At 55.1% G+C, this 26,539-nt stretch overlaps 1 protein-coding gene across 3 annotated transcripts; it reads left to right on the forward strand.

Moving 5' to 3' along the window:
* The first annotated feature begins 1,781 nt into the window (after positions 1 to 1,781).
* On the forward strand, positions 1,782 to 24,943 carry BAHD1 (bromo adjacent homology domain containing 1). 3 transcript variants are annotated; one of them, XM_065940432.1, is made up of 7 exons: positions 1,782 to 1,965; positions 16,077 to 17,513; positions 19,462 to 19,844; positions 20,800 to 20,959; positions 21,359 to 21,435; positions 22,187 to 22,287; positions 22,756 to 24,943. In XM_065940432.1, exons 2-7 carry the CDS (start codon positions 16,091 to 16,093, stop codon positions 22,943 to 22,945), a joined length of 2,334 nt encoding a protein of 777 aa, XP_065796504.1. In that variant the 5' UTR covers positions 1,782 to 1,965; positions 16,077 to 16,090; the 3' UTR covers positions 22,946 to 24,943. The 3 variants fall into 3 exon arrangements, with proteins under 3 accessions (XP_065796504.1, XP_065796505.1, XP_065796506.1); XM_065940433.1 differs by having other exon boundaries at positions 19,465 to 19,844; XM_065940434.1 differs by having other exon boundaries at positions 1,783 to 1,965; positions 22,196 to 22,287.
* Positions 24,944 to 26,539: the final 1,596 nt, after the last annotated feature.

Raw genomic sequence — 26,539 nt, forward strand, 5'->3', positions numbered from 1 at the left:
ATTCAGTGGCCTTCTCCTTTAAACTTGTCCCCCAACACAGCAAAGACAGTCTGGGCCCCATTGACAGCTCTACAGCAGACGACGAACCATCTTTACAGTTCTATTTCCCAGCCATAGGGGCTGGCTGCCCTGATCTTCATAGAGGGCTGAGTCTCAATGTCTAGGAAAGCTAGGCATAATGTGTGGTGCAGGAGGAGAAACACCCCAAGGCTGGGTTTCTCCTCTTGCCTAGGAGCCCCAGCACTGGGGTCCTTCTCTCTGTCAGAGGTGTTCCTCCACCCAGTCTCTCCCTGGGCTACTCCCAGCCTCTGGTGACTCGATACTACCCTTTTTGCTGCGCCTCCTTTTACCTCCCAAAGCTCCCCTCCCCCGCCTGAATTGGGAATGAGGCTTTGTTCTAGGGTGGACTCAGCATTTCTCAAGAACCTACTATGTGCGCATCCAGTGCTTGCTGAAGTGAAGCCCTTTGCTGGCTCTGGCACTACAAGGTGCCCAAGACACAGCCCCTTCCCGCACCTCCCAGGGACTCCCACACCTCCGTGTGACCTCAGCCTGCTGTGCCCACCCACCCCGCTGACCCCGCGGAGCGTGCTCGGGCTTGGAAAGGCACGTCTGTGGGTGTGAGACGGAGCCACAGCATTCGGTGACGAAGGGGAAGCCAGGTAAGTGTCCACACTTGGTCCCATCCTCGCTTGGGGACGCGAGGGAGGGAGTCCAGCCTGGGCTGTCAGGCTGCCCGCCCCCACCTCCCTCCCCCGGAGAGCTCGGATGTTCCTCGCGGTGGTGGAAGAGGGTGTGTGGGTGTCAAGGACTCACAGACCAGGCTCTGCTGTCGGCTGCAAATGGATGAGGGTTCCACACTCTGCTTCTGAGGGTGAATTAGGAGCTGGAGTGGGGGGTGGTAGGTGAAGGGGAGAAAGAGGAAAAAGAGATGCGGGTGAGGGGTTACCAAGCCAGGACCGACCTTGCTTGAAAGGAAAGGAGACGTGGCAGGCAGGGAAGTCGGAAAGATGAGGCAAGGGCGGGAGGGGCTTCTCAGCAGTCGGGGCCCTTTCGTTGGAGTCTGGGGCCCTTTCTGCAGGAAAGGGGGGTTGTCCTCGCTTGATTTTCAGCTGGTCTTCCCGAAGCTTTGCCCTGGGGGCAGCAGCCGCTGGCGAGCGTGGGGGTGGTCCTCGGCCCGCAGGTTTCTCCAGAGGGTGTTGGAGAGGAGAAGGGGGACGAGGGATGTAGAGAGGTGACGGCCAGGGCGGGGGTGAGATTAGATTTCGGGGTGGGGGTATCAGCTAGGGGATTGGGGCTCCAGAGTCGGGTCACCATGGGATACTGGCTCATGTTCCGGAGATGAGAAAATCCAAGAGGCCGGCAAAGAAAACCACCTTCCTCCACCACCCTTGGCACCGTACCCCTCCCCCCAGGCCCCACCACTCCCCGCACCGCCTCCCCCGGCCGCCTCGTGCTGCCCCCTGCGTTGGGACGACCGACCCACGGTTCTGATTGGTTGGAGACCGGGAGGGGGAGCCGAGGGCCGGATTGGCTGGCGGGGCCAGCGCAGGGCGGGGCGGCTGATTGGCGGAGCTGGCAGAGGGGCGCGCTGCTGATTGGTTGGGGACGAGGAAGCAGGAAGGAGGGCGGCGGAGGCTCAGCTCTCGGGGAGTTTGTGGGGGAACCGCGAGCGGCGTAGCGGATCCCGGAGCCCGGCCCCCGCCGCCCGCCCGTCCGGCTGCCTGCCCCGCCCGTCCGGCCCCCGCCGTCCGCCCGCCCCGGCCAGGCGCGCCCGCCCCCCCGACGGCCCCGCCCGGCTGCGGCCCCCGCTCCGCCCGCCCGGCCCCGGCCCCCAGGAGGAGGCGCTGACGCAGCAGCGTGGAGCCCGGGAATTGAGCGCCCCCGGGGGGTTCCAGCCGCCGGATTCCAGCCCGGCCGGGGCCTGCGGGCGCCTAGAGCCGCGCCGTCCGCGCCGCCGTCCCGGTGAGCTAGGGGCCTCGGTCGAGGAGGGGGGAAGGGGCGAGCGGGCGGGCGGGAGCGAACGAGGGAGGCAGACGAGTGAAGGAGAGGACCGGTCGCCCGTCAGCGCGCCCCACCGAGCGCGCCGCGCCGCCGCCCCCGCCAGCCCGGGAAGGGACGGACGGACGGACGACGCGAAGCAGGTGCGGCCGCCCGCTCGCTCGCGCCGCCTCTCTCCCCCGGGTCCGGCGCCACGGTCCCGCCATCGGGGAGCGCGGAGCGCCTCGAGGTGACAGCCCCCGGGGGCCGCCCGCTTCGCAGGCCGGGGGCGGGGTGGGTGGCGGCCGCCGGGTGGCAGCTTGGCCGGGTGGCGGCGGCGCGGGCGTCCCGGGCCGCTGAGGGCGGGAGGACGCCGGTCGTTTCTTGGCCTCAGCAGAGCCGGCTCGCCTCCGAGTGCGCGGGCGGCGAGGCCCCCGCCCCCCCGTGCCCCCTCCCCCCATCGCGGTCCCCGAGGCAAGGGGCCGCGGCCGGGGGCGGCGCCGCGGGATCTCCCGCACAGGGTGGGGGGCGCCCTCCCGCGCTGGGAGCTGACCGGTTATTGCTGGATGGGGGGCAGGGGATGGGGGCCACGCCGGGGCGGGGGATAGTATAGACTCGACCTGATCGGACTGGGAGGAAGGGAGGCGCCGAAGAAGGAAAGGAACCGGTTCGAGGAGCGAGTGTGGGCCGCGGGAGGCCCGGTGAGGACCGAGCGAAGCGGCGGCCGAGTCCGAGGTGGGGCGGGGGGATCGAAGTTGTCAGACCGCCTCCAAGTGACAGCGGGACCCAGTGCTCGCGGCCGGGCCTGGCCCTGCCCTGCCCGCCTCGCCGCCTCTTCTCCGGGGCCGGGGGCCGGGTCAGGTCGGGCCCGAGGGGCCCGCTTGGCGGCGAAGCGCCGGACAAAGGCGGCGCCGGAGCGGGCGCAGGTGGTGGCGTCGGGGAGGGGAGCGGGTCCGAGCCACCCACCCCGAGGGGCGGGCGACCGGGCCGGACTCTGCCCCGGGGATTGCGGGGGCCGGGGCGACCGCCTGGAGGAGCTGCGGCACTGGCTCACGACTCCAGTCTCGGATCGACTTGCTGTTCTGGAAAGAGTGGGGTCGAGCCAGTGGGGCAGAGGTGGGGGTGTGCACGCAGTGGGCTTGGCCAGTGGCGACCCGGTTTCTGGACTTGCCCAAGAGACAGTTCGGTGAGAAGCTCTAGAGCCTACCAGGAATGAGGTGTTTCAGCGAGAAGAGTCTGCCCAAAAGGCTAATCCCACCTGGGACATCTCCCAGTCTCCTGTTGTCCCTAGTCTTAAGAGGGCAGAAGACCAGTTGGACTGGGGACTAGGAAGGAGATACCTCCCAGAAGTGCTCCTAGACAACCGTCTTCAGCACTTTTCTTTAGCTAAAAAAGGTACTCACAGAGAGAAAGGAGAAGCTGAGTAAAGGCAGGAATTTAATGATTAAGTTAAAAAGGTTTCCTATCCCCAGAGAGACTTTCCTCCCACCCTTTCCACGCCCGTGCCTTCTGAAAAAGAGAGAAAAGATCCCCAGAGAGACTGTGTGTTCTGGAGGAACACCACTGCCCTTGACCAACTAGAGGACATTTAGGAACCAGTGACTTAAGCCGTCAGCCCCTCTGACCCCACCAGTGACCAAGCTGGGTGCCGTTTTTCCAGTTGTAAAAACCTACTCAGAGCTCCTGTGTTCTGTCCTGTGATCCCATACTTAGTGGAAGAGTTGGGACCACAAAAACAGACTCAGGGTGTTTAGAGTGTAGACTTTTGTTAAAAATCCGGGTCCCGCCCCGGGAAGGTTTTGATGATGAGCTGCTCCCAGCTATGGTTGAGTGTAATCCCTCTTTGGGAAAGCAGCCTGTCACCCCTGCTTAGTCTGAGCATGGAGTTAATTCATGGCCACCCTCTGTCCCTCTCCCCAGGAGGGTCTAGACCCCAGCCTGGGTGGAGTTGAGGCTTGTGGGAAAGAAAGGGAGGTATTACCTCATGCAGGAGACTTAAAGTTTTTTTCTGAGAGAATTTAATTGTATGTCTAAGATCCAGAGGATGATGAAGCATCTCAAGGTCTTTGTGTCTTCTGCGGGGCTACCTAGCGTTCATGTGATTTCTTTTGGGGGCATCAGAAGGGGGTGACCTGGTCTGGCCACCAGGACAGAAAGGAGAATGACCAAAACAATGGTTCCCTCTTTGGCTCTCACCTGGCAGGAGACTCCTGCAAGTCAGATCAAGTAGTTAAGGGTTTGCTCTGTAGACTTCAGCCAGTGAAGAGTTCCTCTCCCTGTCTTTCTTCCTTTCTGTTGCCCTGCTGTTCCCATGTCAGGCCTATGTTGTTGTCATGGCCTTCCTTTCCCTCCTGTTTGCACTGGCCCTTCTGATCCATTTCTGTACACAGCTGCTAGATCATTCTTCATAAAGCTCTCCTTCCCCTATGTCACTCCCCTACCCACAAACTTACAGTGACTCCCCGTTTCCTGCAGTCTCATCCTGGACAGTGTCCCTTAAGGCTTTCCCCTAGCCCTGATGTGCTGAGCAGGTTTATCACCCTGCATCTTTGCTCCTCATGATTCCCCCAGTTGTCCCCAGTTAAGAGTCCCTTGCCGCCTCCTTCTCTTGCCTTGAACCCTACTCATTCTTCATTTCAGGCCACTCCAGGCCAGCGTTAGTTGCCTGTAAGATTGTGACCCTGGGTTTTATAACATGGCGTCCTCTTGAGTGCTTTTGTCCGTTGGAAGTTTCTTAAGGATAAGGATAGTATGAATATTAAACCTGTGTGTGTGTGTGAGTATTCCAGGATTTGTGATACAGTGCTGTGCACATCGTTTTTATTGAATGAATAAAAGCAGTTGACCGCTTAGTTGAGTGGGAGCAGAGGGGAAACCTTCCCTTCTGTTTCCCCAGAACTCCAGATAGTATGGAGTCCTTGGTGGTTTCCGACCTTTTTTGCCTAAGGCACATGCATAGGGCATGTTTGGGGTGCTTTAGCATGGGGAGCAAATGATTGCTTCTGATTTTCCAGCTCGCAAAGAGCCTGTCCTGTGGATTGCTCACATGACACCATATAGACATGAATTGGAAAAGGGCTGTAATCCTGTTTTCCTCCTACCTCACCAGGCCATTCTCCCCACCCGGCTTTGCTGCTCTTATGCAATTTTCCTTGTTGTCCATGCTAAATGAATCCATATGTTTTATCTCTTCTCAATCCTGGGTGTAAATAGGGGAGAAAACACCATTCTGAGAGCAGAAGAGAAAGATTCCTGGTCTGGCCTGTGAATGGGGCTTTGGGGACTGGTGTTGGAGGAGATGTTTATAGGGGCATCGCAGACATGGGAGGCATGATCAACCCCACACTGGACCCATCAGAAAGGACAGCTTATGATCTCAGCTCTCTCGGAACTTCCATTTTTGTTTACTACCATCCCTGGACCATGGGGAGATGGGAGAAAGGACTGGTGACTGATGTGAGTCTAAACAGTGGAAAAAATAAATTCTGCATCCACCCCCTTTCCCCCAAACCTCCCTTTTGTGCCCCAGTTTGATGATTAATGGACCAGCATTTCCCTTCTAAGCGGGAAAGCCACCCCTCACAGTTGCCATGGCAATGCAGACCGCTCCCCCGTCAATTAAAAAAAAAAAAAAAATCCCTACTAGTTCTCTCCTCCTTGCTTCTACAGTAGCAGGAGACAGGCTACCTCCAAATGAATCTCCTGGCCTCTCTTCTCAGCTGCTCAGGCTGTTTTCTCTGTGTGTCCTAAAACACAGCCCTTCCTCTTTTCTGAGGTTTGTCTGAGTTTCTTCACTCAGCAAATCTTGCCCCTATTAGATCCAGCAGCCCATGGAACACTTGTACGAAGAAGCAGAGAAATTTTCTGCCTTTTTATTCATCCACAATGCAAATTTAAAACCAGAAAGAGCCTTCTTCTATCTTTTCCTTTGGGGTTAAAAAAAACAATTCCTCCACATCATCTCTGGTTTGTAGAGGCTTAAGTTCAGCAGCATTTTGACATCCTTAAAGGAAGTTTCAGTAAACCTGGAAGGGATTCAGCCTTCAACATGAGTAGTTCACATTGGTGTTCTATGGGGATTTTCGATTTATTTATTTTCATTCCTCCCCACCTCTCTGTCCCAGCACTCAGGAGGACTTGTGTGTTTTCATTTTTATCTGTTCTTACTCCTCTTGGCCTTGCTCCGGCAACATCTGGCCTGAGCGCCCTGTCGCAAGGTGAGTCATTAAAGAGGAAAAAAAAAAATCTTAAGGGGAAAAAGTTGAGAGGCAGCCTGTGTCGAACTAAGGCTGCCAGTTGAAGCTGCTGGGTTTATGGAGCATTATACGAACAGCCCCAACATTAAAGGGCCTCCGTTTTATGAATGGGTTGTGAGGAATGTAAATAAAGCAGCATCTCTCAATGGGAAAGCATTTTACATAAGCAGTACTACCCTGGCCCAAGCATTTATGGGAATTTGCTAGCATAGTCTGGCAGGACTCACTTCCTTTGTGAACTTGCCATTGTGCTGGGGACTTTGGAGGGACAAGAAGAGTGCGCTTGAACACGGAGGGCAGCCCCAGTGGTCTGCTTGCGGGTCCCCAGCCTTGATGGGCCAGCTTCCCCTGAGAAGATGGAGTAAAAAACCTGTAGTGATTAGAAGCATAGGCTCCCTGGGCCTGGGGTCCTGAGATTCTGCAGTGCTTCACCTTCAGGCTGCTTTGACCTCCAAGGAACAAGGGACAGGGAGGTCCTGGGTGATGAAATCCTGCCCGGTTTTATGGGAGGCACCTAACTGGAGTAAAATAGACTGGTTTGAATTTCAGCTCCTTTATGTTTCCCCTGCCCACCTCCTGGTTCTGCCGCTAATGAGCAGTAAACCAGCTAATAGGGAGAAGGGAGGAAGAGCAGCAGCAGTCGGGGGTGCTGCAGGCTGCCTGCTCAGGGCCAGACCAGTGCCCTTCACTCCACTGAGCTGTCTTTGCAGAGTGGCTGAGCACTAGCCTGGCCCTGGGGTTCCGAGGGAGGGATTGCTTTCCTGCCCTAGGCAACTTGGTCTCGAGGCTGAGGGTCTGAGGATTGTGGGTTTGGTGAGCAGGCCTCAGGGCTAAGTCATGTCCAGGACTTTGTGTCACGTCCTGGGAAGGATTTTCATCCAGATTCCATTTTTCCCAGTGAGAAGCACCTGCAAAGTTGGGTGGTTATTAACCTGACTCAGCCTCCCACCAAATAATAATAAAAAAAATAACACTACCCTTGAGATCCTCTACAAACATCAGGAGTAAAAGAATGGCTTTTTCTCTCTGCCTCCCTGAGGTTTGAAACAGGAACTTATTTCTGAGTCACCATAATAACCAAGTTACCTGGACAAAAAATGACAAGTAACTTGTCTTAGTTAACAGGATCAAGCCAGGCAGAAACTCAGGGTCTACATTTTTTGGTGTGTTGCTGCCTCTGGTGACCCCCAGGTCTCACCTGAGTGGTGCTGACCACCCTTATTTCCCTCCTATCTTTAGTGCCTGTTTAGGCCTTCACCCTCCTTAGATGCTCCTGCCTGAAGAGGAGAGGGGTGGCCCACACTTAAGCCCTTCTCCAACTGCAGCTGCGTGTCTAAAAGTGTCTGGAGGAAATTCAGTTTGTTAATCACGTTTTCATCTGGTCAGATGGTTTAGAGGTGTATTATTACTATTATTGGCCATGCCATGTGACTTGGAGGATCTTAGTCCTCCATCCAGGATTTGAATCCCAGGCCGGCAGTGAAAGCATCACGTCCTAACTGCTGGACTGCCAGGGAATGTCCTAGAGTTGAATTATCAGTTTTTAGAGGGTCTTTATAGATATCACAGGAAAGGTATTAGGGTGCTGCTTGATGCCAGGATATTGTGATTTGTATGTCAGAATGGAAGATGGAGTCAGGTTTGGCAAGCCTATCTGTATTGGGGGCGGAGCTGTTCTCTGCCTTGAGGGGTTCACAGAGTTTGGACAGAGTGTAGAAAAAATTGTAAAATAGATGAAATGACTGTAAGATATGATCAGGGAAAATTGAAAAGACTTGAATTTATTCAGCCCAAAGAAGTAGCCAAGAGGTCAGGTAATATGTCTTTGAATATTAAGATGGCTGATTGGAGTGTGATGACCAGATTTCAGTCTTCATTGCAGTTCATGCTGGAGATTTCATCTGATTCAAAAGACATGGTTAGATGTGTGGGGGGACTCTAGATTCTTTTCCTAGATTTACTGCAAAATCAAGAAAACCTGTCTTTGCAGCCCCTACCCCTTTCAAGGATACAAAATGGGTTTGTTTTAGAAGTGCATCTAAGAACATATTGGGAACTTTGAGCAGACTCTTCTGTAGAAACAGTCTAAAATGATGTATATGTTCCCTAGCCAGTACATAGATGCCTTTTAATCGTAGTACATCTTCAATTCCTTTGTGGTGAAAAATCAAGAAAAACTAATAATGTGTTAATACCAATAATTAAAACAGCTCAGAAAAGCAAAATTGCACATGCAGGCTTGTTGGCCTGTGACTCAGCAGCCATCATGTGTTGCGGTTCAGGGCGTGGACTTGGGGACTGACACCAGCTGCCCTGCCTCCGCCCTCAATGGTGCGGGAGTGCGGGCAAGTTCTCTTACCTCTCTGCCTCTGTTTTCTCCTTGTTAGGATGAGATGATAACAGCCCCCAGGGGGTGAGGAGTGGCAAGGATGAATGAGAGTGATGGTGACTGTAAGATGTGGAATGAAAGAAATATTCCCCCGAGATAGCTGGGCAGGTTGGGAGAGAGAAGGATGGTAGTGGAAGAAGGTTGTGCTGTGTAACATGAGAGAATTCCTACAGTAGCCCATTGAACTGTGGATTACACTGAAGAGGCATGATGGACTTCTGGGGATGAGGGAGAGCTTTGAGGTCAGAGTTTCTTGTCCTAGTCTCCAAGGGGTGCCATCAGTCTAGGGTAGAAATGTTATATGAAGGGGAGCAGGTGGGCAGCCAGATCTTCATTTGTTCAACAAGCTCTTAATAAGCCCTGTGGATGAGATTTACTGGTGAGGAAGGCAGACCCCACCTGTCCCGGCAGAGCTTGCATAATGGGAGTGGCACTAAACACTTAGTTAATTAGTGAGATATTCAGGTTAGGTGCCTGTAACTCTAATAGGGACTGCCTGTGGTTCTGTTCATGCTGGCAGAAGGTTGGGAAGGCCTGGTCTTGGGTCTTGTTCCCCACGGCTGTTTCATTCAGGAGGTCAGCACTTCGCTGGGAACACTGAGGGCAAAGCTCCCATGTTGGCCTGGCTGGCCAGTTTCTTCATTCAAGACACGAGATAGCACCTCTGGTCTTGGCAAGCCATCTTAGACATCTAAGTTATTGGTTCCTGGAGTGTCCTGGTGGTTGAACCAGCCACATATCCTTTGCCATTCCTGGGCAAGTACCTGGAGCAGGCTGGTGAGCTGTTGTGTTTTTTGGAGGACAGGGCATCAGTCCTTGAGGTTTCCTCCTGGTGGGCCTGTTGCTGAGCCTTGAGGCTCCGTGGCCCTGTTCCTGCTGTATCTCTTCCGCACTTTCACTGCCAGGAACAAATAGGTCCTGCCCCAGGGGGAGATTTGCTTCTGGCCTGGGCACTGTGGAGTCTTGAGGGGGGAGAGTCTGCAGGAGACTTAGCCCAGAGCCCCACTGTCCCTCAGCCCGGAATAATAATGTATGGAGTCAGCGGTGGGCAGTCTGGGGAAAGTTGCCTTTGTCTCCTGTCCTTTCAAATGTTTGTGAAGCAAATTTTCCAGAGTGCTACCCATTTCCCATTGGACTTGGTACACCTGGCATGAAGTAGACCCTCAGGAAGAAGCCGGAAGTCCCATCTCGGGTGTGCCCTCTGGGAAGCTGCCTTGAAGCTGAGCTCTCTCCACCAGGCTCTGAGCACCCTGCCACCGCCCTCTCACACACTCTTGTCCTCTGTCTTCCTACCAGCTCAAGCTCCAGTTTCTCAGTCTGTTCTGCATTTTTCTTCAGCTCTTAGCCTGATAACTTGACATGTGGGGGCAAGAATGAGCTTGTGCTGATCGCCTGCTGTATACCATTCTTATTTAACCGGATGCTCACAACTCTGCTGTGTTGATAAGGAAGCCAAGGTTCGAGAAGTTCAAGCTGTTCGTTGATCAAGCCCACTTGGGATTAGTGGCAGCATAAAGTGGCTTCCAGCCCTGTGTGGGTCTCACCTCGCTGAGTTGTGGCAAGGGGCCAGCAAATGTTGGCCGAATGAGCAAAGGTCACAAGAGGTGCCATGTGCCTGGGGGTGAGTGGCGGGCGCTCTGACTTAGCTAGACTGACACCTGCCCTGAGTGCACACTGGAGCAGGCCACCTGAAAGAAACTAGGGGAAGGCAAGGCCTTTGGCAAGGACAAGTGCCTTTAAAAGAAAGCCTCTAAAGACTAGTTTTGTATTGCATGTGATTACCTTCTAATTTGTCAGATTTGAGTTTCTTACAGCAGAGCACTGTGACATGACTAAAATACAGTGCTCTCTGCCCACTGTCCCAGCTCAGGGGGCTGTGTGTATAGACTGCCTTCTAGATCCAAGGGGTAGGTCTTGTCTGCCTTTACTCTCAGCCCTCTCCCTGCAGGAGGGGCCTTGCCCTAAGACTAGGAACTGACTGTTTCCAGTGAGAAAGAGGAGATTCCACCTATTCTACTGTTACTGTATTCCTGTGTGTGCATGCTAAGTCGCTCAGTCATGTCTGACTCTTTTGCAACCCTGTGGACTGTAGCCTGCCAGGCTTCTCTGCCCATGGGATTCTCCAGGCAAGAACACTGGAATGGGTTGCCATGCTCTCTTCCAGGGATATCTTTCCAACCCATGGATTGAACCATCATCTCTTATGTATCCTGCATTGACAGGCGGGTTCTTTACCAGTCGGATACGACTGAAGCAACTTAGCACACACATGCATGACATCTGACTTTGTGTCCAGAGCCAGAAGTTCGTGGAGGTTCTGGACACCTCTGTGTCTGGGCGCTCCTGCAGGGAGGGTCAGAGTGGACAGGAGTAGCCAACGCTGGGGCTGTGGGACTAGACTGGTTGCCACATTGGACCCTGTTTCGGCTAGGGGTGGACCTTCCCTGTACCACCTCTCTGGGCTGTTAGGAGTCCCCAGCGTGAAGTGTGAGGAGCAGGTGGTCTGACAGACCAGAGATAGGCTTGCTGCCTCCGGGGCAGGCGAACCCCGCTCCTCAGATGGCCACCAGGCCCCAGGGCAGCCTGTAAAACCGCCGCATCCAGACGGGTCAGGCCAGTTCCCTTTGGTCGGCCTTGGTGCTTCCTACCCAGGTGTTTGTAGGAGCCCAGCCTGACTGCAGAGTGAATCGTGTACCCACAGCAAGTGAGGCTGAATGGGCACCAGGGAGGCCTTCTCTCCTCAGGGGCGGAACCCTGGGGCTTGAACTCTGAGCTGCCAGAGCCAAGACTTCTGGCTTGCTCTCTCTGGGTGTCTGTGCTGAAGCCACCGGCAAATGATGGCAGCAGGCAGTGCATGCTCTCTGACCCCATCCCCCTGGTCTTCAGCATCTGAAAATCTCGCCTGTCTTGTTTCTTGGAGGCCTGGAGCTGTTCAGGGTCTGTGGGATAGTGTCTGCCCCTGCCCTCTCGCTGCGTTGTGAACTGAGCCCCTCACAGTTCACCTCACACTGGGTCCCTCCCGGGAAAGCAGTGGCATTGCCCGGTTCCCTGGGGTGGGCTCTCGGGTGTCTTCAGTGGGACAGTTGAAGGGCGGGGTTCAGGTACAGGTTACGTTTTCAGATTTCTCACCACCCCCGCTGGCTCTGGACTCCTAGTGTGGGGATTTGAGGGCCACAGCTGGGCTGCCCTCCCCTGTCTGTGGATCCGAAAGTGGGGGATCCCCGGGATGTTGGCCTGCCCGGTTCCTATCTGCTTGGCTCCTGCATGGTGCCTAGTATCATTCTCACCACCACTCTTTTTTTTTTTTTTTTTTCCTCACCACCACTCTTAAGTAAGGTTCCTTCTGATGTGTCTCTTTGGGATGAGGAATCTGAAGTTCAACAAAGTTAAGTAAGTTATTCATGATGGGCAGACTTGGCATTTAAGTCCAGGTCTGCCTGACTTAGACCTTTGGCTTTTACATTGTACCAGCTCTGGGGGCTTCAAGAGATACCAGCCTCATCTTTATCTGGCTTTATCACAAGAATTTCAGCAGCTTCACCTCTCTGTTTTTCCATGAAGTAACAGCAACTGAGTTTAAAAGAACAGTAGCTTGCCTTTGTGCTCTTGCTGCTTTTCTTCTCTGATAGAAGCTTCAAGAAACTGAGTGTCCATGAAAAAGTATTATTCCTTTGAGAGGTGGGGATTATTCCAAAAGAGATTGCAGAGGTGGGCAGTGCTTAGCTCGGTTCCAACTGTGTGGCTTTAGGTGTAATTGTAGGGAGGTGGCTTGGAGCAGGGCCTTTCTTGACCCTCACCCAGGAGGCCACCTGGTCAGCTCTTGCCTAACTAAGGACCACCGCACCCCCCCCCCCCCCGCCAGGTACTCAGTCCCATTAAGAATAAACCAAACTGAAAAGCCAGAATTTAAAGTGCAGTGGTAAGAGAAGTTTCAGGAAGAGCATCGGGGTGGCGGTGGGGCATGGGTCCTGAACCCCTAAGGGTGAGGTGGGGGTGTGGTATAGAACCAGGTAATTTAGGGAGACCCACTGGCAGGGCTGAGGGCCACTTTCCACCCCAGTGCAGCCTCTGCTTGCAGGAGTGAGCCGGACTGAGTCTGCTCATTCAGGCCCCCACCCTCCTCCTCCGTGCCCCTCGGGTGCCCATGGCCCATCTCCTCCAGGCCTTTGACCTGCTCTTGCACACAGTACCTTGGGGTGTGCTCCACCTGACCTAGTGGTGGTGGGAGCTGGGTATAAGGTGCTGCTACAGTTTGAGGGCAAACTCCCCCTATTCTATTTCTGTGGAGATGACTTCACCCAGCCAGGCAGAATTGTGATTTTGGATTCCCTCGTGATTCAATGGGTCTTTGGCTCTGAGGACCACCAGCTAGCCACCGTGCTTCATGGCAGCTGTCAGACTGGTTTTCTTCAGTGAGAGCTTGCTTGACATGGTCTCAGCAAGCTGTAATATGCCCTGGGGAGTCTCTCCTAGGAACCTTCTCCCAAGGGAGCCCAGACCACCTGTCCCTGGAGGACAGGGCTTCCCAAAGAAGAGGAAGGTAGCCCGAGAACCTAGGCACCCTGGTGGTGTGTTGGCAGTGGTAGGAAGTTCCTCTTAGAGCTAGTCTGTAAGTGGGAGAGACAGACGGCAGGGGGCTTGGCAGGGCTAAAAGGGAAACCAAGCTTTCCTGGTTCAATGGGATCTTCTCCCATTGAACTGCCCCCCCCCACCCCCCGCAGGTTAGAGGGGCCCTGGCAGGCTGGGCGCCCCCTCCACCCAGCCCCACCCCAGGGAAAAGCTGCTGCCGAAGTTCTCACATGTCCATGTGGCTTCAAAGCATGACTCACTCTCTTCAGTCTGGAGTGAGTGCGGTAGGCAACAGAGACCCCAGCCTCTCCTGGGGGGTGTGGGGGAGTGCCATGGCTGCCTTAGGCACCACATGAGAGCTGGGAGTTCTGCAGGTGACGAGATTTTGGCAGATTCAGGAGAGGCTTGCAGGAGGCCTTTGTGCTTGATTTGGAAATGTGACTTGCACCCTGTGATTTAGAGGCTTCCCTGGAGCATTAGCCTCAGGGACAGTGAGTGTCCCTGAGGGACTGGAGGGCTGAGAGGGAGATGCAAGAGTGAAATCCTCTGCAGGAAACAGGTTCTCAGGTTCTGGGGACAGCTCCACAAAGTGGAAGGCTCCCCTCCTAATCTTTCATGTTGAGAGGGAAAGACTGAGTGGGGCCAAGTATCCCAGAATCCCTGGGCCATGCATGTGGCCGGTCTACCAGCCAACTAGGGGTGGAGAACAGACCAAGTCCTTCCTCAGTCTGCTAAGAGTTCTTCACTGACCAGACTTGAAAACACCTCCCTCTGCTTTCCCTTTCCCATCTGCCCCTCCTTATTCTGCACTTGGTGTCCATGTCCTTAAAGGCCAGGTGACCTCAGCCTTGGCCACCAGCCATTCCCAGGCTGATTGCTGTGGTAACTTGGGGCCTGTTGAGGGGCTTTGGCCCCTGCTCAGCTGTGTGGTCTGTTCACTGTTCTCCAGGCCTTTTGGGAGTGGAGGAGGCCTGGGTGCAGACTTCCCCAGGAAATACAAATGTCTTTCTCCTTGTTCTTGCTCCTTCACCTCCGGCACAGGGGTGCCCTGCCAGTGAGGGAAGGGCCTGGGGTTGTAAGCACCTGGGATGCTTTTGAAGGTGAAATGAGGCATTGCTAATAAGCGTGCTGAGCAATCAGGGATGGGTGGTCCCCCTGATGAGAAGCAAGAGTCTTAGGGAGCCTAGCAGATGCCTGGAATTTTTCAGGGGCACTGCAGTCTGTGCTTCAAGAATGAATGGATTTGCCTTCTGTGACTCTGTGTCCTGCCTGGGGCTTGGTCTCTGGGTATGCAGGTCCCCGCACGTGGCCAGAGCAATGCCTGGCATGCTGCCTCCCTTTTCCAGTTTTCCAAGTTCTTTCTCAGGGGTGAGGGAAACCCACACTGCCCTCAGCCTGGTTTTCAAAGCACTGTTTCTTAGCTAGTCTGGCTTATCTCTGGAAAGAAGAGATCCAGTGATCCCAGACACTGGCCCAAGGCCACAGGAACTACTGAAAGGGCTCTGGACTCCCTGGGAGCCCTCAGGTTTGGGACTTTCAGGGTTAAATCCTGGCCCTGCAGGGACTGCTCCCAGCTCCTCTGGTGGAGTGAGAGTGAATAACAATAGCAGTAGGGAAATTAAGCTGAAAAGCTGGAGGGGGGTCGCAGAATGCTGGTGAGGGCAGAGCCCAGTCTGACACCTTACTTGGCATCACCTTGCTTTGTTGGAGTATAGGTAGAGATTGAACAGACCTCCACACGGGGAAGGGCCGGGGAGGCAGCCCCCCACCCCGCCCCTCAGTTCTTCATTGCCTATGCCATGCCAGCTTCCTGCACACAGCCTTTTTCATTTAGGAGGAGACTCAGGGGGCCCCAGGTATGTTGGAGGTGGGGGTGTCTGCCGTGCACATTTAGGGGGTGATGCCTGGTCATGGGCATTGTCCTGGGGCTTTATGTTTCCTATGATTCTCTCCTCCATCCTGCCCCTTTCTGACATCTTGCCTACCTGGAGGGAGTCCTGATAAAAAGGGCTGGACTAACATGGCTGAGCGGCTTTGTCCCCTGAGTCAATTCTTCTCTTTGGTACTTTGTTTTCCCAGCTCTTGGTGGCTGGTGGACTTTTAAGGCTGTGCCACAGGTCTAGAGTGTGGTCCGTGAGTCTCCTTCCTGGGAATGCTGGCCCCAACCTTACTGCCATCCCTCCCCCAGGTACTGGGCTGTTTGGAATATAAACTAAGGTGGGGCTGGCTCCAGGGGCTGGCTGATACCTCCCCTCCCAGGCTCCTCACAGCCAGGCCTTCACCCTTCAGGGGGCTTTGCAGCAATACCCAGGTTATGGCCATCCACTGTACTTGCCAGGCAGGTGTCCTCATAGACTGGACTTGGCCTTCTCCACAGCCCAGCAGGCAGGTTCCTCATCTCAGCTTCTCACTGTCCATCTCCTTATCCTCCTTGGCCAATCTCAGAGGCCTTGAGAAGGGGGAGGGGTTGATCATGTCTTTGAAGGACTAGATGAACTCTCACCACCCAAGCCCCTATCCTGGCTCAGTGTCCTCAGAGTCTCTTCCTGTCCTGTGATGAATATCCAGTGGGAGAAAAACAGGTGGAAACAGCTGCAAATTTTGTCCCCAGCCTTTTCTGTCTTCTGACTCTGGATTTGCATCACGCTGTAGGCTCCCCAGGTGCTTGGTTCAGAGGAGTGTGGGGTAGCCAGTCCATGCACAGCTGCTGGTGGCCAGACCCCACTAGACTTTTGCACTCTGGAAGAGGGGTCCTAAGAAAATCCAGGCTGGAAATACAGTGAGGGTAGGCCAGAGTTACTGCAGCGGGTGCTGGAAGGGCTTCAGTGGGGGAGAAGGCAGACCAGGGCAGGCTTCTCTCATTGCCTGCTTCTGTCCTGCAGGTTGGAGATACTCCATGACACACACTCGGAGGAAGTCTCTTCCCATGCTGAGTTCGGGCCCCACAGGCCGCCAGGAGCCCCTGCAAATGGAAGGCAGCAATGTGGAACAGCGGGCAGAGGGTGTGGAGCCAGGTCCTCCTGAGAGCCCAGAGCACCTTACAGGGCGCCGCAAGAACTACCCGCTGCGGAAGCGCCCGTTAGTTCCTGGGAAGCCCAAGACCTGCAAAGTGCTGCTGACCCGCCTGGAGAGTGTGGCTGGTCCACGGAGCGCAGATGAGGCCGATGAGCTGCCCCCCGACCTGCCCAAGCCCCCTAGCCCGGCCCCATCCAGCGAGGACACTGGCCTCTCACAGCCCCGCAAGCGGCGCCTGGCCTCCCTCAACGCCGAGGCCCTCAATAACCTGCTGCTGGAGCGGGAGGAGACCGGCAGCCTGGTGGGCACCCGTCGCAGCCGAGGAGGAGACCCCCACCGTAGCCGGGACCGTGACCGGGCCGCCGGAGGCTGGGCCTCCTCTAAGAAGCGGCCCCGGCTTGGGAACCTCGGAGAAGGAAGTCGGGACCTGTCTCCAGAGCTGGCACCGGATGAAGGGGCCCGCAGAGATGGTGATCCGACTCCCAAGAGACTGGCCAGCCTGAATGCAGCTGCCTTCCTGAAGCTGAGCCAGGAGCGGGAGCTCCCCCTGCGGCCGCCTCGTGCCCACCCTGAAGCAGATGGGCACTCTGTGGAGCCACCAGCACCCAAGGGCCTGAGGCCTAAGTGGGCCAAGGTCAACGGCAAGAACTATCCCAAGGCCCGACAAGGGGCTGGCCCTGGGGAGGCTGCAGGCCCAGGTTGGCAAGGATGCCCTGAGGAGCCTTGGCCACCCGCCCCTGCCCGTGGGCCCGTCAGCCTGCCACCTTACCAGCCCCTGAGCGAGGCTCTGGAGAGCCCCTTGGGGCTGCGCCCACACCTGCCCCTGCTGATGGGGGGCCAGGCAGCCCTGAAGCCGGAGCCTGGGCGCCCCGGCGAGGAGTCACCTGCCCCCAAGCAGGAACTGCACCAGCCCTCGTTCCCCACGCCACAGCTCTCCCCACTCCCGATGCCTGGCAACCCTGCTGACTACAACGGCCTGTGTGGTCGGCCTGAGCTCACCGCGTTGGGCAACTTCTATCTGTACTGCAGCCAAGACGGGCTGCAGTGTGGGGGTTACTCTTCCTGCCCCATGCTCCCCGAGGGCAAGCTGTCCCCAGTGGCTGCACCTAACGAGGGGCTTCTCTTGGCTCCAAGCTCAGTGCCTGCAGGCACCCCTTTCCAGCACCCTCCGTGGGGTTCTCGCTATTGCTCCGACGAGGATACTGGAGCAAATGGCTACAGCATCTGTGAAATGTTGTCCACGTCTCTTACCCACATCGGCACTGCCTGTGGCGGCTGCCCCTACAAAATGCCTTTTGCAGCAGGTATGCCTACTAGAGGTGGGGTATACCAGGGCATCTCTGAGATGTGGTGTCCCAGGAGGGTGGGCTGTGGACTGGGGTGGGGTGCCTTGGCATCTAGAACTGCGTGAGAAGGCAAGGGGTTTTGAGAAAGGCGGATTTCCCTGATTTTGTGTCATCGGCCTAGGAAATTCCCAGGAAGAGGCCGTGTTTAGTTTTCAGCAGCCCTGCTGTGTCCCCGCTGTCTATAGACGTTTCTTGACTTGGCAGTTGGCAGCACTGTGGTGGTAGAAAGGGCAAGGACAGTCTCTCCTGCCTCCCCACTGGGATACCCATTCTTAGACTTTGAGTAGCGAGTTAGATGTTGAAATTAGCACTTTTGCCAGGTTGTTCCCATGTCCCTTTTGCCTTCCTTGAGGAAAACTAGAATTCCTTATTTCCCAGGAACCCAGACCATCTGCTTCCCAACCAATTGCAGTATCTATGGGAGGGATGGTGGATACCAGGCCTGGTAGGTGGGGCCAGCTGTATTAGGATAGTCTTATCCTGGCATTAGAGGCCTTGAAAGAGAAGTAATGCTCAGACTTAGCATCGCCTTGCTAGGTGTGGACCAGGTGGGCACACCTGGAGAACAGACATGCTGCTGTTGGGGCCTGTGGCTCTGGTGTGTACCTTCTCGGCAAGATCAGACACCTGAGAGTCTCATGCTGCAGCTGATGAGACAGCCCTAAGTGATCTCTCTGCCCCCAAAGTGGCAGGAGTGTCCTCCTCACATGCCTCCCCAGGCTCCCTTCCGGGTAGAAATGACATGACCAGAGCCATGCTGGCCAGCACATCTGCCGTGCTGCTGGTGAAGTGAGGGGCCATGCCTTCTCAGGGCTTTCTGCCTTCTCCTCCACAGCCCTTCTCGAAGGGGTCTATAAAACAACTTAATAGACCGCTTGACTCTGGCCAGACTGGTTGTTTCAGGTTCTGGCGTGAGTAGGAGCTCTGGAGAAATGGGAACAGGCTGCTTCTTAGACTTTTATTTCTCTTCTGTACCACTCCCTAAGTTTAGTCACCTAACCTGTGAGACCCAAGACCCTTAGCCCTTTGCCCTGGGACACCAGTAAGCACCATGTGCCAGGTGCTTGTTCTTGGTGCTTTATATATGGGAGGCCATATGGCATGTTAATTGAGCACAGACTCAGGCCAGACTGAAATGTTCTTCCCAACCACATGATTGATCATGTGACAAACCAATAACCACTCTGTCTCAGTTTCCTTAATTGTAAAATGAGAGTAGTGGTACCCACCTCATGGGCTTGTGGAAGGATGAGATGAGTTGACAGAAAAATACCTAGGACACACTACATGATACTCGAAACTACTGCTTCTGTGGCAAGGCACTGAGAGGTAAAGTGACTTAGGCCTGAGGTCACACAGCTAGCGAGTGGCAGATCAGGGACTCACATCCTTATCTAGCTTTAGATTCCCTGCTCCCAAGCACTGTGGAGGCCTTTAGAAAAGGAATATTAAGTCAGAGGTAGAGATGCTGTTCCCATTCCACTCTTTCAGGCTAGAAGAGGAGATGGAGATGTCTATGGGCCAGTCTCCAAGGTCAAGGAAAACCCCTGGCAGTCACTGATCATCTACCTTAAGGGCCTCTGACCCCACTTGCCACCACATTGGCCTTTGGGTTCACACTTAGAATTAAGATGGAAGCAGGCTTCCCTGATTATTCAGTTGGTAAAGAATACGCCTGCAATGCGGGAGACCTGGGTTCAATCCCTGGGTTGGGAAGATCCACTGGAGAAGGGAAAGGCTATCCACTTCAGTATTCTAGCCTGGAGAATTCCACGGACTGTATAGTCCATGGGGTCGCAGAGTCAGACACAACTGAGCAACTTTCACTTTTAGGCTTTGCAAGCAGAGGTGCTGGGGATTCATTGCTTGTCCTTACCTGCCTTGATTCCCTCTCTCATTTTCCCAGAAGGCTGCAGATCCCTGGGCCAGCTGGAATTTCCTCTCCCGGCAGCTGGCCACCCTGCCTCACCTGCCCACCCCCTCCTGGGGTGCCCTGTGCCCAGCGTGCCACCTGCAGCAGAGCCCGTCCCCCATCTTCAGACACCCACCTCGGAGCCCCAGACAGTAGCCCGTGCGTGCCCTCAGAGCGCCAAGCCTCCTAGTGGCTCCAAGTCAGGTCTGCGCACGGGCTCCAGCTGTAGGCACACCGCGCGGAGCAAGGCCGCCCGCAGGCCCAGCCACCCCAAGCAGCCTCGTGTCCAGCGCCCACGCCCCCGCCGCCGCCGCCGCCGCCGCACTAATGGCTGGGTGCCCGTCGGGGCTGCCTGCGAGAAGGCCGTCTATGTCTTGGTGAGCACCAGCTCCCAGCCAATGGGGAGAAGGGAGAGTGGTGGCAGGGACACAGGATCTGCAGCGAGCTGGGTCCCAGGCACCCCTGTCTCTGGTCACTCTGAGAGGTGACAAGGGGTTCCAGCTCAGTTTTACCCTGGGGAAGTGATCACGCTGGCCCAGCCTGCTCCCCCAGCCCCTCCTGATCCGGTGCCCTGTACCCTGGGGAGTCGGGAACACACAGTCAGTCACAGCTGGTGGCTGCCATCTCCATCACTGACTCTCAGAGAGGTCTTCTGATGAGCCTTCACCTCTCATCCTGGATTGTAAAGTAGAGGACTTCCCTGGAGACTTTTTAGATAAGTATGTACAGGGGAAATGGGGATAGGCATAGGAAATTAGTGACACAGGAATGTCTGGGATGATGAGAAGAATGCCGGCTAAAATGTATTGAGCACTTCTGAGGGGCCAGAACTGAGTGAAGTTTTTGCATGCATTATCTGCTTTCATCCCCGCCACTGCCCTGTGAGGTACGCCGCGCCCTGTGGTCCTGTAACTACCCTCATTTCACAGATGAGAAGACAGGCTTAGCAGTAGATTAAGTAATTTACCCAAGGCTTCACCACTTACCGTGGTGGTTTAAGAGTCAAACTCAGACTGTCCATTAGGAAACTTGAGGACCGCCCAGTGCTGGGGGCTTGGAGCGCGAAAGCCAGCTGTCAGGGGTGAGGCATTCAGACACAGTCCCAGAAGTTTCGAGTCACTCTCTCAGCTCTGCTCTCATTATCGTCCTTTCTCCCACTCTGCCCCGAAAGTCAGGCTCAGGGAGCGGGGCAGAGTGCTCACCGCTTTCGTAGTCTACCGTCCTCAGTGGTTTGACGGCTCTGAGGACACAGAGGGAAGCAACGTCACTCCCCCCGCCCCATGCTGAGAGTGGCCCCACAAGCCTTGTTTGTGTCACTGGTTTGTTGCTCAGGATGAACCGGAACCAGCCATTCGAAAGAGCTACCAGGCAGTGGAGCGGCATGGAGAGACGATCCGAGTCCGGGACACTGTCCTGCTCAAGTCAGGCCCTCGAAAGACGTCCACACCTTATGTGGCCAAGATCTCTGCCCTCTGGGAGAACCCTGAATCAGGTACCCCCTGCCTAGAGTTCAGCCGGGCACTAGTGTCCCGCGTTCTTAGCAGAATCTGCCTCCCTCTAAGCCAGCATCTGTCTGTTGCTCAGGGCTGCAGACAGCCTTGGGCTTGGCTTGGATCAGCTCGTTAACCTTTCCGGCCATCAGGACTGGGCACCCATCACCCTGCCTCACCTGTCAGTGCCTTTTTCTCCTTCTTCCTCCATGCCTAACAGCATTCTCGGCCACTGAGTTACCAGACTTGGCCCAAGGTAGGGGATGGGGTGGCCGGAGCTCACAGGATTGGCCCAGGCTTTGAAGTTGGATGAGCTTCCAGGGCAGGTGGCCAGCCCGCCTGCCCATCTCAGTCATTCTGGAGTTGCCAGCTCAAGCCCTGATTGCTTCTGTTTCCCTCAGGAGAGCTGATGATGAGCCTCTTGTGGTATTACAGACCAGAGCACTTACAGGGTGGCCGTAGTCCCAGCATGCACGAGGTGAGCTGCCTGGCGGCGGGGAGGTAGGGGCATGGAGAACATGGTATGGGGCAGCAGACTGGCTGGTCTGGTCCCTGAACTTGTCACCTTGGACACCAAAGAACCTGGGGAAGGGCCTGAGTTGTAGCCTCTCTTCCTAACACTGCCCAGTTCATGTTTCAGTGGGTCTTTTGTCCTGAAAGGTTGGGGGGCAGGAAGGGAGCCCCCAAGGCAGGGGGTGCCAGAATGAGAACAAGTATATACATTCTGGTGACAGGAAGGGGGGGCGCACACCTTTCGTGTCTGCAGTGTGAGAGGGAGGGGAGGAAAGACTCTCCTGACACACCTGGGTGTCTCCCAAGCCCTGCACTCGGAGAGGTGATGCCATCTGGGTGTGGCTGCTCCACCCCCAGACTGGACTCCCTTTTGCTGTTTTTTCCCTTGCTGGGACCTTTTTCCTCTAACCGGGAGGATGTGCACCAGTTTCTCTCTTCTCCTCTGGGCTGGGGTTGGGGTCAGGAGGCTGATGTCAGTCAGGGGCTGGAGCAGGCACCTGTCTACTCCTGAGAAGGACAGTACCTAGGAGGAATACCCTGGGCTGTTTGATGAGAACAGTCAGGCTGAAATTCCAGGGAAGCTCCTTGGCTTCCTGGGCGCTAGCTGGAGTTAATCTATCTCGGGTCAGGAGTCCCAGCAGAGTTCATGTCCATCTTGCTCTTGGAGTTAGGTGCTTCCCACCCTGGTAGCCAACCTCCTTCTGTCTCCCCTTGAGCCTTTGCAGAATGAAGTGTTTGCATCGCGACATCAAGACCAGAACAGTGTGGCCTGCATTGAAGAGAAGTGCTACGTGCTGACCTTTGCCGAGTACTGCAGGTGGGTGGTGCCCTGTGCCTCTGGCTTGCCTCTCCCCTCAGACTCCCCAGACTATTCATGGGTTGCCTGTGATCCCCAGGGGGTTTGACTCATTGGACCTGACCTCCTAGAACTTTTTTCCAGTCTGCTTCCTTCATCTGATTTTTATAGGAAAAGAAATAAAATTGTTCCCCTTTTAAGGCAGAGTGAATTGGGACAGAGTTTCAGGGGTGGGGATGGTTACGATACTGCTGTCAGAAGGAAATCAAGGAGAATTGGCAGGTGTTTGGTAGGGAGGTTTGGAAGGTGTGGGTCCCCAGTGACCAAGAAGATGGACTGGTGGTTGGCCGAGAGGGCATAAGCCCCAGGACAGAAATGGAGGCAGCAGCTGCCCTTGTGGAGGCGGGAGGGGATGTCCAGCTCTCTGGGCAGGGTGGGGAAGGCACTGGTCTTCCTGCTAAGACAGCTGTGAATGGTGTGTCACTGCAGATTCTGTGCCATGGCCAAGCGCCGGGGCGAGGGGCTCCCCAGCCGAAAGACCGCACTGGTGCCCCCATCTGCGGACTACTCCACCCCGCCACACCGCACAGTGCCCGAGGACACAGACCCTGAGCTGGTGTTTCTTTGCCGCCATGTTTATGACTTCCGCCATGGCCGCATCCTCAAGAACCCCCAGTAGCCTCCTCACACCCATGCTGGGGCTGCCCACAGGCAAATGGGGCTCAGGGCAGGGGGCACTGCTTGAAGCACAGCACTTGGTTAAGGGGCCACAGGAGCTCGAGGTGGCTGGCCTGTGGTTCTCTTGTGGGGGAGGGCAGGGGCCCCTGTGGGATTGGGCCCCATGGGAGGGAAGGGGAGGCCAGGGTATAAGAAAAGCATCAGAACCCTCAGCTTGGCCCAGTTTGCCTCTCTGGGGTCCATGGGTAGAGGCTCCTAAAGAGGCAGTCTTCCCTGAGGCTGGTCCAAGCCTGAGGGGCATGGGCCCTGAAGGGACTGGGGGAAGGTCCTTCAGGAACCATGCCCTTCTTTATCCTCCCCTGGGCCCTTCAAGGGGGCATGGGAGCCAGCTTTACCTCACCCACTGTGACCCGCTGCCTCCCCATTAGCCTGGGACCAGGCTCTCCCAGATTCTAGCACAGCTCCGAGCCCATTCCTTTGAGGCCTGGAGAGCCAGCGCCTGGCTCCCAGAGCGTTGACTTTTTCTTCCTGGACTTGGGGCCTTTCTCTGGCATTCCTCCTTTGCCCTTGCAGTAGCCCTTGGTGCTGGGACAAGTTACCAGCCCTCACAGTCATGGGTGTGGCCCCCTCGTGGGAGTCAGCTTCCTGTCCACCTCCTGGTGAAGGCCACCCAGCAGGTCTGGCTTCCCAGAAGTTAACTGATTAACGCGGGCTTTGTCATGTCTGGGAGAGCAGAAGGGAGCTGGGCAGGGGTGGGGGCAGGGGGCAAGGAAAATTGCTACCTGATTTATTGAAGACTTCTCCTCTTGCCTTACACTTGGAGGTTCTAGGAAACCTCTTGCAGAACTTCACACATGACTCTTCAAGCCACACCCACCTGAAATCAAACCAAAGGAGTGCTGTGGCTCCCCTTGCCCCCTACACCCCTTTCCCTAGTCTTTTGTAGATTGCACTAATTTACATCCCAGCGAGAATCAACACTGTATCAGTCCACAGACCTGCTGAGCTGCAGCCAGTCACTCTAGAAGCTAAGGACCTGCATTTTTAGTTTGTTCCTGTTGCCAAGGGGCCCTGTTCTCACCTCATGCTGCTCCCCAGAGTAGATTAGGAGGCTCACTCCCCTGCTGTCCTTGCCAGGACTAGGCCCTGGCCCTGGGGCACTCTGTGGGGGCTGGAGCAGCCTAGTTCTTTCCTATTTGTACCAAAGAGGAGCCTGACGGGGAGAGGGTGCGTGGCTTGGGCCTGGCGCTAGGCGCATGCTCAGCAATTCTGCAGGGCACCACCTTGGGGACAGGAGCCAAGGAGGGCAGCACTGGGTCCTCCTCCCCTAGAGAGGGGCAGACATGGACCCCACAGGCTGAGGAGGTGGCACTGGGTGAGGACAGTTGGGCAGGAGGTGGAGGCAAACCCTGAGGGCACGCCCAGCAATCCCCCAGCCCTGCCCTGTCCCTGAGCAGAAGGCTCCTCCTGTTTTAGTCACTGGTCTCAGGTGAGGCCTGGACCATTCAGAGGTAAATTCACACATGGGAAGCCCAATCTCAAACCCCAAGGGAAGAAACTTGGGTCGCCTCTTACTGAATAAGCTGTTTGGAGGAAGACATCAGTCCAGGAGGGTGGGGCAGTAAGAGAGGGTGGCAGAGTCGGGGCTGCTAAGGAGCCCAGCCTCACCCAACAGGAGGAGATCAGGCCTCCTCCAGGGAGGTGAGGTCCACTGCCCGGAACTTAAATGCTTTTGAAATCTCTTAGATGTGGAAATATTTTTTCGAACCTGAAAATGCAGCTGGTAGAATTTCAGTGGAAGCATAATTCATGTAAAATATATTTTAGTTGATATTTTGTAAAATGCACTTTTTGTGTGTGTCGACCCTGGTTTCTCAGATCTGTATTTCAGTGTTTACAAGGGAGGGAGGACCTTTCCTCACCTCCCTTTTGACAGAGATTAGAAGTACTTCTTTAAGAAAAAAATAAATTTGAGAAATTGTATTGATTTAGAAAAGGACCATTTTCTGCGTGTCCTGTCATCTTTTTGTGTGTGGGCTCACACAGAGCGGCTCACTCCTCTTTATTTGGGGGGCTCCTTCTTAACCATTGCAGTGCAGGGGCTCACTGAGGCCAGTAAGCCAAGAGCAGAGGAAAGGAGGGGGTGTGGAGAGCAGCAGGAGGAGAGGACACAGGGAATGGCAGCTTGGAGTTGACTTCTTCACATCGTGGTAGCTGGAGCCAGCTGCCTGGGCTGAGGGAAATCCATGGGTCGCCAGTTCTCACCTGGCTGGTGACCTGGGAACTCGCCTCCAAGTGGTTGCATGGTGAAGACACTACCTCATCACCTTCGGTCATGCCCCTGGAGAACTGGTCAGCAGAAACTGTTTGAGGGCCTTGGCCTCTTGCAGCTGTCACTCGTGAGGAATTGAAGGCCACATCGTGAGGCAAGGACTCAAACCTCCTGGACCATTGGTTCAGTCAATCCAGCCCTTGCCCCATAGCATGTGTTGACTGTGTCCAAGGTGGGACAACTTCTAAGGCTGGGGGGTGTTCCTAGGAGGCAGTTAATGCTGCTCAGCCATCTCCTGCATTTTGTAAGCACGTCTGGTTAGGTGCATTTCCATAGAGGTTATTGGTGACACGAACACCACCGTGGACATACTGTAGCACTGACCACAGTATGCTACCCACAAGAGTCCCGTGAGATGGGCGTATCCTATCATTTTACAGACAGGAAACTGGTGTGGAGACAAGTATTTTGTCTAGGGACTCCTTTAGAGTAAGTGGCTATTCCTGTATTCAGACTGCCTCACTGTCACTGCTAACAGAAAACTGCTCAGAGAAATGAACACATGTGACCCGTTTAGCAAAAACTTTCTCAAAGTTGTTTTTTCCTCTCCTGGTATAAAAGATGTTCAGTCACTTTAGTCGTGACTTTTGCGATCACATAGACTGTGGCCCGCCAGGTTCCTCTGTCCATGGGATTTCCTAGACAAGGCTACCGGAGTGGGTTGCCATTTCCTTCTCCAGTGGATCTTCCCAACCCAGGGGTCGAACCTGCGTCTCCTGCATTGGCAAGTGGATTCTTTACCAGTGAGCTACATGGAAAGCCCATAAAAGATGTACTTATTGTTTTCTTTTCTTTTTTTTGTTAAAGATTTCAGTAGAAATATTCCCACTACCAGAAATCTACCTTCAGTGCTCTTGGAAACAAGGAGCAGTTTAGTGAGGAGTGAACCCTGATAGCTAACTTCTAAATCAGTGAGTGGTGCATCCTGAGATGCACTCTAGCATTCAGACTGGGAGTAGGGAGTTTGCTTTGAGGAGCTGAAGCCCTCTAGGCTTCCCATTCCTGAGGACTCCTCATCCTCTGAATTCCTCTCATCACCCACTAAACTCAGAGCCTCTGGCATCTTCTTTGCCATTGCCCCCTCAGTACAATGTGTTCTGGGGTCAGCTGCTTTCTCCCTCCACATTTGTGCTCCATTAATCTCAGAAGGACTGTGATTGGGAATTTAGGTTTTAGAATCAGACCAATCATGTAGAGTCTCAGCTTCCCTGAGCCTGTCTTGTTTCTTGAGCTGCTCAGTGGGTATGCGCAGTGTGGCTGTGA

The sequence above is a fragment of the Muntiacus reevesi genome, chromosome 7 (assembly GCF_963930625.1).
Source record: "Muntiacus reevesi chromosome 7, mMunRee1.1, whole genome shotgun sequence".
Taxonomy (NCBI): Eukaryota; Metazoa; Chordata; class Mammalia; order Artiodactyla; family Cervidae; genus Muntiacus; species Muntiacus reevesi.